The sequence below is a fragment of the Pinus tabuliformis genome, chromosome 3_2 (assembly GCF_031772625.1).
Source record: "Pinus tabuliformis cultivar Carrire ecotype Pingquan chromosome 3_2, CPIR1, whole genome shotgun sequence".
In the NCBI taxonomy this organism is placed as follows: domain Eukaryota; kingdom Viridiplantae; phylum Streptophyta; class Pinopsida; order Pinales; family Pinaceae; genus Pinus; species Pinus tabuliformis.
The window spans coordinates 272,843,728-272,861,526 of record NC_142302.1 but is presented as its reverse complement, the minus strand read 5'-3'; the positions used below and the strand labels follow the sequence as shown (position 1 = coordinate 272,861,526).

Sequence of the window (17,799 nt, the reverse complement as noted above, 5' to 3'; positions counted from 1 at the left end):
TCACATTGTATACCCATAATCAAAATCGTAGTTCACCTAGGGATTATTATAGTGGTTGTGGTGACATGGTTCTCCTAGGGATTGTTGAAAAGTGTAGCAAGAGAAGGTCTTCTCTAGCTCGTGCCTTAGCCAAAAAGACGAGTTTGTCTTCCTTTTACCATGGACGAGTTCATGGAGATTGTTAACGCATGCGTGAAGTTGGAGGAACAGCTACGTGGATCTCCAAGTGGCAGTTCGAGTTTAGAAGAGAATGAACTGGGAGCTTCAGTCCTAATAGAAGCATGGACAAGTTAAAAAAGCAGTTTGACAAAGTTAACTAGTTAATCTCAACTTGTGTTTTAAATTTGTACTCGCCAAATCTAGCATAGATCGAATCAATAAGAGGACGAAGGCACAAGTTTATTCATCAATTGTTTTGCGCACAAGGTTGTGAGACAAAGTAAGCTCAGGAGTTTTGTGAGAGAGTGAGAGATCCTTGTTGTGAGAGTGTATCTTAGAGGAGGCAATACACAGTGATAGTGAGACCTTCTTGTAGCCAAATTTGCATTGGGATTTAGGAGATTTGTCCTAAAGGATAGGGAGGCCTTTGCACTAGGAAATAGGAGATCTTGTGAGCAAGGAAAAAGTGCTAGGTAGGTTGAAAGCAAGGAGGAGATGGGTAAGGTTTTTGCACAAAGTTATTAACTAGTGTAGCAGTGAGAACGAGTGAGTTTTCAAGTGAAACAGTTTGCCCTATAAAACATCTTATTGCTCAAAATTCTATCAATAAAATTCTATATAAAGAAGTGAGTTTTCCCAGTTAGGTTTCCCAAGAAAAATTATTGTCTCTTGTGTGATTGTGTTCTTTATCTATGTGTTTCATTTTGTTGCTTATAGTTAAAGAACTTTGTATCTTGGTGAAAGTCATTTGGTTTCAATATGGTTGCTTTGTTTGCAGTTATTCACTGAGTAGTTGCAAAGTTCTAGGGAAAATTAACACGGATTAAAGCGGTGGGGACAACATGGTTCAGCTAGGGATTATTAGAGTGGTGGGGGGTGGCATGGTTCACTCAGGGATTATTATAGTGGTGGGGGCGACACGATTCACCTAGAGATTATTATAGCAGTGGGGTGACATAGTTCACTCACGGATTATTATATAGTAGGGTTGGCATGGCTCACCTAAAGATTATAGTGATAGCACTCAAAATCGTGATTCACTTAGAAATTATTATAATGATAAGGGTGATAGAATTCACCTATATATTATAGTAATAGTAATTAAAATCGTGATTTACCTTTACCCAAATATTATAGTGGTAATTGTAAAAATCAACCATGTATCAACAAAATACAAACCAAACCATTTACTAACTTCTCCAATGAAAAAGCACCACTAAATTTCCCAAATAAGCAAGAAAACAACACCGACCTAAACCTTCGTAACAGATATAGCATACAATTTGTATATTTTTGTGAGTACTTACATTTCTAACTGGTGACCCTTCCATTGATGATGGGACCGTATGTTCACAATTGGTCTCGACAAGTCGACTATGACGTGTACTTCCACCCTGCGCTGGTTCACCTTGCGCACCACAATAAGTCACTCGTCCCTCTCTTCCGCCACGTCCGACAACCAAACTCCGGCGAAGAGCTTATCACGTGGAGAATTTGGAAATTCATTGGAACCAAGAAATAAAAACAGGCAGAGCAGCGCAGGCTTGACGTGCTGAATGCTGATAGATGCACGCTCGGATTCTCGTGTCGCTGTCACTTGTCGTGACAGAAGTTCCAACCATACTGGTTACCATCAACATATACGCTAAAAATTTACAGGCTGTGTAGATAGCTAGCTGGACAACATTTTATGCTTATCAGGGCTATAGCTGGATGACATAACCCTAGACGCCTCTCAGATTCTGGTCACTCGGACCAAGAGCTCTATATAGGGGCCAAGAGCCATGGCTTTATTATTATTCGGGAGTCTCTTACCAATGCAAATAAAGTAGAGGAACAGTACTCTGTTTCCATTATAAGTATCCCACCCCATATTGCTATTACCAAACTGTATTTTGAGTTTATTCATTGCAGACAATGTATGCAGATATGGGTTTTATGTTTCCCTACTATCCGATTCATGTTCAGGACCGCAGCAATGGAGAGGAGAGTAGTAAGGAGATTTTGATGAGCACTGTGAGTATCAAAAGGTCACCTTGCCACTTTTTTTTTTGGTTTCTGCAGTCAAAGAATTGGGTTTCCCTGCCTGTGGGGCGACTGGAATTTTGAAATTTTGTGGCTTTTTTGGATGATCAGAAGATCCAATTTCGCCAGTGCTACAAAGAACGCCTGAGCTGAGTTCAAATTGCGGTTTTTTTGTTTTTAATTAATTCAATCTGGCATGTGGGTGCTTTAGTGTTTTAAAGGGTTCCTTTTTTCCATTTCCAGTATTTCATATGATTCTGTTAGGTTACTCTGTTTGATCAGATGAGGAAACTGTTTTTTATGGGCATGTTTCTGTTTGATCAATTTTGGTAGGCGTGTTCTGTTTTTTTTGGCGTAAGACATTTATTGTACCATTTTGGTATTTTCTTTGATTTATTCCTGTCTTGCATATGGATTCTTGGTTTCTGTTGCATGATCTTTTGTACTTGGGCTCCTCTGCTTAATTGGGCAAACCATTTTACTAGGTGGGTTCTTCTGCTGGACCAATTTTGGCAAATGGTTTTTCTTTATGATTGGGAAATTTATGTGGATACTTCTGTCAGAGCGATTCCTGAAGGTTTGTTCATTTGTTTGATGTTGTGGGTACTTCTTTCGTACCCATTTTTGTTAGTGGGCTCCTCGGTTTTGATTTTAAAAAATTCATTCTACTATGTGGGTATCACTATTTGCTGTTTGAGGATACTTATTTGATTAATTTTTTATGTGGATTCCTCTCTCTTTTTAAAAGAGGGTATTATATATCTAATTGTATAGCATAATCATGTCGTGCGCAGGAAAATTTTGTGGATGGTGCAGCCATGATGGCATCTGATTTTGAAGAAAGTGACCTTTTCAAGGCCCCCATCTCAGCAGATATTTGCAATGATGCTACTACTCAAAATGAAGTTCTGGTGACAGAAGAAGACATAGCACTCATGCAAATTAGCTTGCAAGATGAGCTATTAATGTACACCTGCAATGGGGCACGAGATCTGCCAACCTCCATAACTGAGCCCAATCCCAGCCCCTCTCTCGTTGGTGCGCAAGTTAGTAGTCCTGCAAGGAATCTGACTAGTTCCTCTCCTGAATTAGTTGTTTCAGATACAAAGCTTGCGTCCATCTCTCAGAGCCCTGAAGTTTGCTTTCCTCCTCCACCGAAGAAAATCCAGGACTCCAATGATGATCTCCCGATGTTAGGCTCGGAGGAAAGCATGGCAGTTGGGGATTCAAGTTCTTCAATTAGTAAATACATGGAGAGCTCCCATAAGATGCAGAGAAGCTTAAGCGGCCATGAAGAATGCTTTCTTCCACCGAAGAGAGTCCAGGGCTCCAATGATGTCCCAATGTTAGGCTCGGAGGAAAACATGGCAGTTGGGGATTCAAGTTCTCCGATTAGTACATACATGGAGAGTCCCCATAAGATGCAGAGAAGCTTAAGCAGCCATGCACTGGGTCAATATTCGCTAATGCATGGAAAACCAAGCCTCCAATTTTCAGAATTTGGAGGATTGATTATGAGACCTTCATTCACGCCAATGCGGCGTGTGTACAGTACAGGAGACATCAAGGTAAAGAAACCTGTAATTTGAATAAAGTTTACATGGTAAAGATGTTGATTAAATAGGTCCCTTTAGGGCCCACGAGGCTATAAAAGTAGTGCATCACGTTGTATTGTCATTATCAAGATTCTGAGAGCAGTCCTGTTGGGTCATGCAGTCAGGTCAAGGATTTACAATCCCTTTTGAATCCAACTGCATAATTTCTGAAGATAAGGAATTCAGAATTGGTCATTACACTGTGGAAGAACGCAAGGAACGTATCCATAGATATAGGAAGAAACGCAATGAAAGAAATTTCAACAAAAAGATCAAGGTAGAGTTAAGAGTTTCACCTTGCTTCTCTTATTGTCAAAGATAATTTCTGGTTTTTTCCCCTTTCTCCCTGGGCTTCGGCTTGATTCTGCATCTTTATCAGTATCAGGTTTTCAAGTTTTCATCCATTGATTTCATGTTTGTTTTGTAGTATGCATGTAGGAAAAGTTTGGCGGACAATCAACCACGAGTGAGAGGAAGATTTGCATCAAAGACGCGAGATGTAAGAAGATCTAGTGCAAATGCACTCCTTGAAGAAGACCAGGAAGAAGTGGTATGGATAGACGCTATATTGTATGAATTATGTGTAATGGAACTCATTCCTCACTGTGGTCTTGCTGAACTTGTAAGAGGCCAAAGGATGGGATTCAAGGCGATATGTTTGATGGCATCTGGAATTGTTCAAACATTATTTGGTTATGCAATAACGTTGTCTCATAAATATTTTAAAATACTGATAATCTTGAGCATTGCATTGCAAACATTCTGAAAGAAAGTTTTTGTAGATGGTACTAGACAAACTCATAAAGGTAACAGCCAAAAATTACACAGTACCCTGCCAAATTTAAGTAGAAAATCAAAATAGACTGGAGATGGTACCCTGCTTTTGATGAGTAAAGTTTGAATGCTTCTTTCATTAGAAGTAAAAAAGAAAAATATCCACAACCCTTGTGAACACATGAAATTGCATCTGAAGGCGGCTACGAAGTTGAATGTTTCAAACCTGTCCTAAAATTGTGAGGAAAACTCCTTGTCGCTTGTTCCTTAAAATAAAACATGTCTTTCCCACGTATAGCTTTGCGATGCCTATTTCCTACCTTATGGTTATGCTTCTACCTATAGAATAAGCAATTGACGAAGATGGTTTTTCGACCCTGGTTTGCATATTGTAAGTGGTCCAAGGTGGATCGGTCCTGTTGGGAGGCTTACCCTTCTTTTGTTTTTTTAGCAAAGATACAAATTATTTTGCACCCTGATCCTCTTTTTAATTACATTAGAAAAAAATTTGCTATATATTGACAGATATTATACAGGTGATATAATATTCAAGCTATCATGGCTGTCAATTGGGTACTTTTTAACAGTAGCTTTGTAAAGAGAACCGGTATAACAAAACAGATAATTGACTTTGTGTATGGTTCCCGCGGTCAGTCATTACATATGCTTCTTTCTGGATTGATTCATGAAAAATGCCCTTTTTCTAAAACAGTAAGCAGTATTTCCAAGTATATGCAACGAAATTGTTTGACAGTTAATTACTTTGTTGGTCCTTTGCAAGTTGGTTTGGTAATGTGTTCTGTGTGCTTGATAATTTCTGTTATCCAGCGATATGCCAAAATCTTGCTGAGAAAGGGCATTGAGGAGAAAGATTGGTTTTCATTTAGATATAAAATCTATATGTTTGCTATATGCGTTAGGGTTGTCAGTCTTCTGGTAATTTTTTTGCTGAGAGTTCTTGAGGAATGAAGACTCAATAGATTATCTTTAATAACCAAACGGGTACGCATTTTGTAAATTGTACAGTTTCTGTCGGTACTGATGCAGAAATTAAACCCATTTTTCCATCCAGTAAAACCCAGATGCTTGCCAACTTCTCTCTCCACCGTGTCTTTTAGATGAATTTTCACTGTAGTCTTCTGTTTATTTAAGTATTGAACTCTATTGTTCTCTGTGCTTGATCATTTCTGTTATCCAACGATATGCCAAAATCTTGCTGAGAATGGGCATTGAGGAGAAAGATTGGTTTTCACTTAGATATAAAATCTATATGTTTGCTATATGGGTTAGGGTTGTCAGTCTTCTGGTAATTTTTTTGCTGAGAGTTCTTGAGGAATGAAGACTCAATAGATTATCTTTAATAGCCAAACGGGTACGTATTTTGTAAATTGTACAATTTCTGTCGGTACTGATGCAGAAATTAAACCCATTTTTCCATCCAGTAAAACCCAGATGCTTGCCAACTTCTCTCTCCACCATGTCTTTTAGATGAATTTTCACTGTAGTCTTCTGTTTAATTGAGTATTGAACTCTATTTTGCTCTTTTCTACTTGATAAAAGCTTGGCAGGAGTTTAGAAATTACCCCAGATTAGTCCACCATTAACATGAATTTTGACTGTAGTCATTGAAAAAATTGGCATTATCTCAGAAAATACCCCAGATTAGGCCATTTTTAATCTCCCTGTGTACTTAATTAAACATAGCTGAACATGGTACTAGTCTGATGAAACAATAGTCAGGAATCCAAACTGTTTCAGTTTCCAGTTTTTAGTATTTACATAATCCATCATACATAAATACTCGAATTTTACTTCCACTCTGGTCCTATTTTTGCTTTGTCCATGGGCCTGAACAAGTGACTAATGAATTAACTGAGCATGTACTCTAGGGAGATGATTTGTTCCTGAAAATGTATTATTCTCTCTGGACATTTTTGTCTTTTGAAAGTTTTTTTATTAGTCATTCGAACAAGTTAAAGGCCATGCGCTACATATTTTTCCAGAGAAGAACAAGAAACTAGCCTAGTGTTTTCTAATGGTTAGAGGTCCATCGGAAGTATAATATAGGTACTAAGATGAAGATCTAACTTGTCCTTCTGCAGGTTCGATATTACTAAATGGTAATTGATGTTGGCATGTTTAGGTGTATTCCATACAGGAGGATGATGAAGAGAATGTAATCAATGGCTATCCTACAGGTCCCTTTAGTGGGATCATTGGGATGGCCCCTGTGTCTGCAGCAAATAGATCAGTATTTGTATCTTGACCATTTTGCCATATTTTTACCCCTCCCCTCTGAGCATTCTATATCGTTTCTTAGTGTGCTGAAGCTGGAGTTTCTTTGGACAATCGAGTAACTCATAATACCTGGAATTATAGTAATAACATGTAGTACTGATCACCAACGCTGAACATCTGTCATGCTTTATGATTTCCAAAGTTATGAACCTCAGCAGTGAACCCTCTCATCTATAGTACCCATCCTATCTGAGTATTCAAAGGCTTTAATTTAGTTTATTGTATATGCTATTGTGACAAATTGGAACAGCAGCAGCAGAATGTGAAAGGATGCCATGTTTGTTATTCACTTTTGAGGGTGTTTTATAATTTATTCTTTCAAAATCCATTATCCATCTATACCTTTAATGGTTCTCTTTTCTGGACTCGTTGCTGTTTGTACAGAAAGTAGACTAATATGATAATGTTAGAAATTTAACGGCAAGACATTTATGGATGGTTTTATTTCTTTTAATGTTTCTTTGCTGATTCTTCATAAACAAGACTGATATGAAAATGTTAAAAAAATTATAGCAAGACATCTATGGATAGTTTTATTTTATGTAATGTTTCTTTGCCGTTTGTTTAGAAGTAAGATTAACCTGACAGCAATGTCAAAAATCACAGAAACACATTTATTCTCGTAAATAATGGATAATTTTATTTTATTTTGTTTATAAATTATATATAATTTTATTTTGTTTTGTTTATAAATTATAGATAATTTTAGTTTATTTTATTTTGTTTATAAATTAGAGATAATTTTAGTTTATTTTACGTTTTTTCTGATTTTATTTTGTTTATAATTTAATAGGATGGTTTTCATTCTACTTCGTGGAAAATCTAATTCCTATTTTGTTTATAATTTAACAAGATGATTTTCATTTTACTTAAATTAATGTGATGATGTGTATGAAAAATTGAATATTTTATTTCATTTTATTTGCAAATGATGAAAGGATTTTCATGATGTGAAAATTTGTAATATATAATATATAGATTATTTTGCGTATTGTTCGAAATAAAAACAGATATATTAAATTTATGACATATTTGTTATTATAACTTGTATTTATATTTTAAAATTTATTATTTAATATAATTTAAAATATTCTATAACATTTTATTTTATTTTTTAAAATAATTATATTTATAATAAGAAACATAATTAGAAAATACATAAGTTTTTATGAAATGTGATCAAAAGGATTAAAATTTGTTTAGATTTTATCAAATTTATTCCAAATGATATATAGATTATTCCACATATTATGTGATCAAAAGGATTAAAATTTGTTTAGATTAGATTTTATCAAATTTATTCCAAATGATATATAGATTATTCCAGATATTATTTGAAATAAAAATAGGTATGGAATAAATAAAAATAATTATGGAATTTATCATATATTAGTTATTAAAAATTATATTATATTTTAAAATTATTATTTATATAATTTAAAATATATATATATATATATTTTAATTTTATAACAAGAATATGCATATTTCTATTTTTATGGGATTTGAGTAAAGATAGATTACATTGAGTACAATATAAAGTTTATTTAACTGTAAAAATAACATGATTCAAAATAAACAAAATTAAAGGGTTTTTTACAAATCTCTATCATTCAAAATGTTCAAACATTGACAATTATCATCTTTATACCAAGATTAAATTTCCAAAATAAAATTGAAAGATGAAAGAGAAATTAAAAGTGGAATGCCATGTCCTTGATCTCCTAAAAATTTGGTGGAGGTGAATGAGCTATCAATAAGTGTTAGGGCTTCTTTTGAAAGATTATCAACTATCTTGTTTAATTCTCTATAGATGTTAGAAAAAGATATCCACTCAAAACCTTGAATTGATTCTCAAATCTACTTCGACAAAGACTAAAGATGCACAATTTGCACTTTGTTTTTACCATTGGCCTACTCGTTGACTACCTTTGGGTCTCACATGACTTGTAATTTCAGCACCCAATGAGATTTTTGCGGAGTATGATAGCGTCCACAGATTAGTGAACTCAACTTTTGAGTTTGAGGCTTGAGCCATGCCTTAGAGCATAACAAATGTGGAAAAATTGGGAGGCATTTAAATAGAGAACCACTCCTATCTTACACTTGGAGTAATGACCTTGGCTAAGTCCATCAAAGAAGCCCTAGGGAATGTCAAAATCCAAAGTGGGTATAGATGGCCAACGAGGATTTCACCTTTCAGGTTCATAGTTGAGCTCACGAGAGAGCTTCACAATCATGTTTGCAACTAGTTCTGTTGGGGTCTTTTTCTCTTGGAATGCACTAAGATGCCTTAGATAACCAAGCTTTTATACATTCTTCTATGCATGACAAACTACAACCTACCTTTCGGTTGAATATTTTAACAATTGATAACCACACCTCTGTCAAGTAGGGGCAAGTGACAAAAGTTGATGCACAAACTTGAAGTCTTGTCGACATAATGTGCATTTGTTGGGGCCAACCCATCTCTTTTCATGTCCATTGTCCCATGTTGATAATACCATCTACAACATAACTTTCGCTTTCAAAGCAACATGCAATTTCCACACATGCTCCCACCACTTTGTCTTCTCACCTTGAAATTCAATGTTAGCTTAAACTTTGTATCCAAGTTTTGCTTTATAATCTTCTCTCAAGGGATTTTTGGACCAACACAAGTGTCTCAATCTTCAATTAGTTTAATGAAGTTGGAGCAGAGCCTTCCAACAGAACCTCTCCATTCTACTACAAGTCTTCTTGCTAGTCCGACATAGCCTCTCCATTCTACTACAAGTCTTCTTGCTAGTCTCAGATCTGCATCTAACATCCAGCCCAACTTTCCAAGTCTATCATGATTTGAAGCTTTGACATCCCAAAGAAAGAAGAGACCTTGATCAAACTAACACAATAAAAGTTTGTCCAATAGTTTATACTTCCCATTAACCTGAATTTCATACCATTGTTAACTAACATTTTTTTTATATTATTTAACATCTCTCCACTTTTAAAAAAATTAAATATATTATTTAATATTACAATAAATTATATATATATAATATTTTATTTGCTTTCTAAAATGAAATAAATTATTTATTTATTCAAAATAATTTAAGTCTATTTTTTTCATGCCATTTACCCTTTCTCCACCTTGCGCCCAAAAGCTACTGTATTATTTGTTAAATTGGTGAAAAATAAATTATATAAATAAAAATATAATTTAAAGAGATTAAAATTGGTTAAAATGTCAAAATTAGATTTTAATTTCAAAATTATTGATAAAGTTAAAATAAATTTATAAAGATTTAAAATGTGTGTTGTTATGTTCATTAAAAAAAAGACAATTTAAATAGATTAACAAAACACAAATTAACCATATACATAATAATGTTAATATAAAAGTAGATATATAATTTAAAAAAAAAGTAGTTGAGAAACTAATCATATGCATATCAGTGTTAACATAAAAGCGGGATATGAATAGAAAGAATTTATTAAGAAGGCCAAGGGAAGAGTCAACCACAAGAGAAGCCTCTCAACCCTCCATGACGGAGGGTTGTTGTTAATCATCTACATCCTTGATGTTGATGGGATTAGAACTAGGGCCCTCTAAAGTAGTAGAACCCATGAAATCGACCTCTTCCTCTTTTCTAGCACCGATTCCATAAACTTTGAAAGTGAGACCAAATATCACTTCATAGAGAACAATGAATTTGACCTTAAGCCTCCTAAGATGATCAATAGGCTCAGGGATGGAATTGGGATAAGGTTTCCCTTACCTTTCCAAATACAACTATTGTTTTAGCTAACCAGCAAAATTGCATAGCATGGAATACCTTCTTATCCTTGAACCTTGGAAACCCTATATACTCCGCTCAATCATGGAATTCAGCTATGATCTAATTGACAAAGGTCTGATGGTGAATCTACCTAATGCAATTAATAAGCTTGCCAATAACTACTTGAGCATTAAGGGAGGTGGATTGTACATACCTTTGCACGGCTCAAGGGTATCCCTCTCAACTTTGCAGCTTGGGATATGTTGAGAGACACCTAGAGGAGAGGGCCTACGCCATTTTAGACTGCAGTCAACACCCATTTTGCTCGACTCGAGGTGGTTAGGACTGACCATGAGAACTAAGGTGTAGACACAAGATAAATGACTACCAATGGAAGCAAGAGAGGTCTTTGAGATGCATGAGGAAAAACCAAAGAGTGACAAGAGTGGTCAACAAAGATGATGGTGTTGGGACCTTGAAGAATCTAGACGTAGGGATCCAAACTTGTTGCATAGGAAAACAATCAAAGAATAGACACCCACCCCAGTGAATGTGGCCCACGCTGACTGCAAACATAAAGAAAACGTGAGCCACAACCCACAGACCAACCAAACCAGGGTACTAATTGACTAAGGATCAAAAATAAAAATAAAAACACAGCAAAGTCAACTAGAAGTTGAGGGATACTTGCAAGAGTTGAGAGTATGAACTCAATCTTTCAGCCATGATGGCAGTGATACTTGTCATGGTGTTTCTTATGTAATTCATTATTAAACATGACTATACATAGCTAAAGTAAGAGTGAATTGAGAGAGCCATGGGTACATTGTCCCTTCACTATCACCTCGCATAGAACCCTCATAACATTCACACCATTTTTCATGATCATGAAGGGAAAGAGTGGAGGTCATGAGCCACCAAGAATTAAACTTCAACATACCTATGTGTCCAAACCAATGAGGAACATCCCTAACACCCTATGAGGGGAAGCACATTGATCATTGTAAATTATATAAATGTTAAATTTATTTAATAAGATATCTATAACAAGTTAATTATATATATGGAGTTTGGGTTTTCTTTTTTCTTTTTTTTAATAACATGATTTGATGGAAGCTTTGAGGGTTAGCTCAATTGGTTGAGTCCTCGTTGTTAAAGCACCTTTGTGATCACAGGTTTAATTCTCTCAACACCCTTGGGTTAGGTTTCGTGATTGAGCCGGAAGGAAGTGATGTGTGACGTGATCCCTTTGGGTGAATCTGCTTGATCTGCTTGGTACAAATATTCGTGGACGTAGCGATCTCCGATCTTTGGATTACGTGAACCACACAACAGATAAAAAAAACAAGACAAAAAAACAAAATCAAAGTACTTTGAAATCTTACTCAAGAGCATCTCACTTCATAACAATAATCACTAAAACTATTTCCATTAAAATTATACATTTTTAATACTATTTAACTTTTATTTCATCTATAAAATCATATACTACCCCATTTACTATTTATTCTCACACAATAATCTTTTTTTAATTATTCAATTTCTATTAAAAAAATTGAATACTTTTCTTACTTTCCTCTCCTTTTCTTTTCTGGGTTCTAAAAGCATTTTTCCAAAAATGGATTACTTTGAAACCACCTGGGCTTATCCAAAAAAAAAAAAATGATCCAAAAAAAGTTTGCACATTAAAAACAAGTTGATCATACCAATGGAATTATTTAGAAAAGGATTTGTACGCGTCTGTATTTTTAATTTCTTAGACTAGTATTTCAACCAAAATGTCGGAATCAGCTTTTCATAAGATTCAGGAATATAAGCTTTAGCTATTAAGAGAAAGAAAAAAAGGCAAATCAACTTTTCGAAAGACACGTGCAGGGATATAAGCTTTGCCTATTAAAAGAAAATAAGGAACCAACGCATCCCCGAAGTCTAAGAAGCCATCTTTTGAAAAGAAAAGGGAATATAGGATAAACGGGCTATTTAACATAAACCAAGATTTGGAAATCTTAAAATTTTTAATATTTTTAAATTTTATGAATATTAAAAAATGATATAGATTTTTTATTATTAAAGTAGGATTGGTATAATTTATTTAACATAAACCAAGATTTGGAAATATTAATTAATATAATTTTTAATATTTTTAAATTTTATGAATATTAAAAAATGATATAGATTTTTTATTATTAAAGTAGGATTGGTATAATTTTTATTTTAAAATAAATTTTAGATTTAATAATTCTAGAGAGGAATTAAATTTCTTAAAAAAAAATGGGTATAAAATTTCAAAAAATTTGATTTTTCTTGACACTTAATAAATTTAAAATTAAGATAGATTTATATTAGTTCTTTAAATATTATTTATATTATCTATAAATTCACATTTAATAATTGTTTGGAGAAAGTCTCTTCATACAAATACTTAGGTATTGACATTAATCATCAACTCAATTAGAATTATAGCATTGAGAAAATGATTATTGGGAGTTGGAAAACTTATTATGAGCTTGAAAAAATTGTTAGACCACTAATATCTAGGTTTGGAGTAAAAAAAAGTTCCTCTTTGAGACTCTCCTCACTTCTTCTTTGAGACTCTCCTCACCCCTGTGATTTTATACAAATGTGAAGTTTGGGGTTAATCTAGAAAATTGTGGAGGAAGATCGAGATGATCCAAAAACAATTTATAACCTACAACCTCAAGATTAAAGGTAATACTCCCTATCCTATCCTTTTGACTGAAGCTAGCCTTTCCCCCATTGAAAGCATGGCTATGTTTCGCTATTTGATGTATAAGAAGAAGCTTTACAACATGGAAACCAAGAGGTTCCCCAAAATTGCTTCTAACTCTAGCCAAAACCCCCACCTCCAGCTCAAGCGGGGTTGGCACAAGGACACATAGGCATGACTCAATTATTGGAGGGCAAAAGAGGAGATCATCTTGGAGAATAGAGATAATATTAAAAATACTATCACTTCCAAATTTAAGGACAAATTGTGGGATGATAAGGAGCTTGAGGGGAAAAGGAAGCTAAGGTACTATAAGGAGGTGATCAATCCCACTCTCGCTAACCAGAATTATCTCTTTGTCTTGACTAGTGCTAAGAAGAAAATGAACATTGTGAAGATAAGAACTAACTCCCACGAGCTTCGAAGTGAAATTGGGCATTGGTCTATCCCCAAAACACCCTGGGAAGAAAGAATCTGTCAGTTGTGTGACACTAAGAGAATTGACGATGAAAAGCACTTTCTATTGGATTGTCCAGCCCTCACCACATGCTTTCTCATTTCCAAAACATCTGCCAAGATAACTATAGTGATTTCAGAATGCTCCTCTCCCTTCTATTTGATTATAGAAATCAAATTTTGAAAAGTCTCAACTAATTTATTTTCTTAAGGTTCCATAGACCTCATGGGAAGTTAATCATCATCATCATGGCCATCATATAAATATTCTTATTTTTAATTTTATAAAATCGTTACAATACATATAGCCACATATACACAAGGCCTTTCTTTTTTAACTAATGTGTATAACATAGGGTTTATATATATATATGGAAAAGTATAGCCACATATACACAAGACCGTTTTTTTTTAAGTAATATGTATAACATATATATGGGAAAAATATCTATGTTTATTAACTAAATTTAAATATAGATTTTTTTTAATTTAATATGTATAACATATATATGGGAAAAAGTATCTATATTTATTAACTAAATTTAAACATAAAATAAAATAAAACATTCTAGTTAAAAATATGAATTATCTTTTTTTAATTTATATGATAAGATAAATAGATAATTTATAATTATTGTTTATATATATAGCTATATATATATAATTATATAATATTTTTATTTCTAATTTTATTAAAATATTTATTTAATGTAACTTTGTGAATGTTATTTTTTTAAGATTTTTTTTTAAATTATAATATATATTATATATATATATATATATATATCGCCAATGTGTGTTATATGGTAAGTATTAGTATTCTTCTTTATAAAGTTTTGGAAAAGAGTTTATTGTAATATTAGTTGTTTTATCATAAATAAAACTTTTTTATATTTTATTGAGTAGAGAGGTGCTTTTTGCAGTTTTATATAAGGGAAATGTAATTTATTTCTTGCTCAATCTAGAGTTGATAAGTATACTTTTTAAAATAAAAAATTCAATAAATAAAAAACTCCAATCATAATGGAAAAAACAAAAACAATTATTAATTTTAGTGAAAAGCATTATTTTATATGGTAGATTATTATGAATGAGATGTGTAATGTTTTTTCTGTATGACAAAAGGTTGAGATGATGTTGAAAAAAATATTAATTAAAACAATATTTTACTGTCAATAATAAATAAAATATTTCAACATTCATATTAAATAACACAATTTTATATCAATTTTATATAATGACATAAAACAAAAAAAAATAAAAAACAAAAATCAATAATTAATTATTTTACTTTTAATTTTAATTTATTTACATTAAATATTTAATTTAAACTTCAAATAAAATATTTTAATTTAAACTTCAAATAAAATATTTAAATATTCATTTTCATTGATATATATTATATTTCAGAGTCAACATCATATATATTTTTATAAATAGAAAAAAGTTAAAAAAATTAATGTTAACCATATATAAAACATGAATGACCATTTTTGAAATAATTTTATAACATATATAAGAAATTGAAAAGGGGAAAAAATTATTGGTAAATAAAAGAGATGAATGACCATTTTTGAAATAATTTTATAACATATATAAGAAATTGAAAGAAATTGAAAAGGGGGAAAAAATTATTGGTAAATAAAAGAGATATGTTATTTATGATAACTAATATTAAAAAAATGTTTTAATGTAATCATATATTTAAAGTGAAAAAAAAATAAATTATTTGTTGATAAAAAAATATATAATTTTATTTATTGATAAAAAATATATATATATAATATTTAAAAAATATTTTAACTCGAAAAAACTTACTCACCAATAAAAATAAATTATATAAATATAAATACTTATATAATTATTAATTAAATTTAAAAATAAAATTCAATAACTTTATTATTTTATTTATTTAATACTTTGCTACCAGATTTTCCAAACTAAACTCAGAATATGCTCTCGACACAATGAGTTCCAAAACACCTAGAAATACATCCATGTAATGGGAAGTTTAAGTAAAATGGATCGAAGCGCTAGGGATTTGGAGTGCAGAACTATCGGCAGCACCAAGAGACATTACTTGATAGCACAGTTTAAGTGGCTTAAATTTTACTTAATTGAAAATTAGACATGATTTTTATAAAATTTGGTGAAAATTTTGGAAATTTGGGTTAGGGCCGTTAAATTTATACATGGTTTTTAATCCATTTCCACTAAGGTTCAATACTTATGGTCAATTTTCTTTGAAAAACAAAACTTACCACTGATTTTTGGCCATCCTAACAAAATTGACACCTAGGTAGACAAGGCCATGACAGAATGACCGAATCATATTGGTGGTGGTAAGAACTAGTAGTAACAGTCATCCAGACAGAATCATATTGCTGGTTGTAGGAACCAGTAAGAAGATCGTAAGATGACTGCCTCAAAGTTGTAGATTAGATGAAAAGGTTGAGGGTATTCCTACTGTGCCGAGACGAAAAGCAATCGCCTTTCATGAGCAATGCACAGCCCTGCGGCTTTCATTCAAATCAACGGAATCGCAATGCACAGCCCTGCGGCTTTCATTCAAATCAACGGAATCATGGGTGCTACTGATGGGTTTTAATCAATTGGAAGAATCCAATTTACAAGGCACCACTATACCTTTCCATTTCCACTTCCAAAAAGGAGAACCCTGATGTCACATTTAGCAGCGAACCATATTCAATGGGACCTCAACGAATATATGGTTCTGGGCTTTTCATCTACCTCGCTAAGATTACTAAAGCAATGGTGTATTTAGTGAACTTTTGGGGATTTTTTCCATAATTTTGTCTAAACTTGTAATTTTAAATGGTTAATACAGTACGCCCAATTCAAAAATTAAAATTGCGGTGGAGTGTAGCTAACAAAAACACAATACTTTAGAATTAAATAAATAAATATAATAATACTTCCAAAGATTTGGTACCTCTTAATCCCCTGGCCTCCCCTCTCGCAGTTCAGTGGAGAATGAAACCATCTCCATCGCCCTAGTTCTTCCGCCGTACCCTCCTGGAAGGCGATGCAACAAGATCCGTCCCCTCCCTCCTCGTTTATTTCTCCCGCCCTTGCCCTTTCTTGTGTGATGGACCAGATCCGCCTCCCACACATTTAGAAGCTCCCCATCATTTTTGGCCCCTCTTCCCCTTGTCCTCTTTCACTAAACGAGCTCAAATTCGGATTCCTCCAAGAAACTGAGACGGAATAAGATGACAATGAGAGATCCTCCAAGACATGAAGAAAAACAGTGAAGGAAAAGCGAAAAAAAAAGGAGGTAGAAAGGAAATCAGTGAAGGGAAAGGCAGAAAAGGACGCTAAGGGAAGAAAATCCTAGGGATCCCACACATAATTCCCCGTGCCTTGGTGAAAGTGTCAAAATGCCCCACGAGTTAATGAAGGTAATCCTATGGAGGTCAATTAGGTTAGGCAACGAAGCGAGAAAGCGTAGGAAATCTAATTGACAATAACCCTAGGCAACAATGTTGGTAGCAAATCCCAATGCCCTAGAACACTTTGGGAATCAACCAAATTATAATTACAACTAAAAGATAGAAAATTATTGTTATCTATATGTGTTACATAATATAGTTTAATGATTAAGAATACCCGATGCAAAGTCATGAGATATCAACTTCACATAATGTATCTATTTCTTTTTAATGAAAGTATCATGGTTTTTTTCTTTAAAAAAAAAGTAGAGTGTTTTAAGAGCTTCCCATAAGTATGATCATGAGATTGTTTAACATATATGCACTTAACAATATTTAAGGAGAGGAGGAGTATTATTTTCTTTTTCTTTTTCTATAACATGTAGGAAAATTGGTAACTAGTCTAGATTTAATCCGGTTGCTTACGACTATAAACCCTAAGCTAGTGTTAATAGCTCACAAATGAGCACTTAGTAGGAAACTCATGACATAGCAAAGGTTGAGGCATCCAAAGTCAAACCTGCGAGAGGGGTCCTACTTATGGCAGGTATCTA

The 17,799-nt window shown here is 33.2% G+C and overlaps 1 protein-coding gene and 1 long non-coding RNA gene across 4 annotated transcripts in view; one reads left to right on the top strand and one right to left on the bottom strand.

Annotated features, from left to right (window-relative positions):
* Nucleotides 1–17,137, bottom strand: part of LOC149180701 (uncharacterized) — a 148,345-nt gene extending 131,208 nt beyond the window's left edge. Inside the window, exon 1 of the long non-coding RNA XR_016257485.1 lies at nt 16,747–17,137. This is a non-coding gene — a long non-coding RNA (uncharacterized LOC149180701). The remainder of the gene's footprint in view (nt 1–16,746) is intronic.
* LOC149180702 (uncharacterized) lies at nt 1,869–7,140 on the top strand. Of its 3 annotated transcripts, none has more exons than XM_089416237.1 (5): nt 1,869–2,175; nt 2,670–2,761; nt 2,979–3,752; nt 3,901–4,056; nt 4,207–6,775. In XM_089416237.1, exons 2-5 carry the CDS (start codon nt 2,714–2,716, stop codon nt 4,543–4,545), a joined length of 1,317 nt encoding a protein of 438 aa, XP_089272363.1. In that variant the 5' UTR covers nt 1,869–2,175; nt 2,670–2,713; the 3' UTR covers nt 4,546–6,775. The 3 variants fall into 3 exon arrangements, with proteins under 3 accessions (XP_089272363.1, XP_089272362.1, XP_089272364.1); XM_089416238.1 differs by lacking the exon at nt 2,670–2,761 and having other exon boundaries at nt 1,882–2,175; nt 4,207–4,329; nt 6,697–7,140; XM_089416236.1 differs by lacking the exon at nt 2,670–2,761 and having other exon boundaries at nt 1,875–2,175.
* Nucleotides 17,138–17,799: the final 662 nt, after the last annotated feature.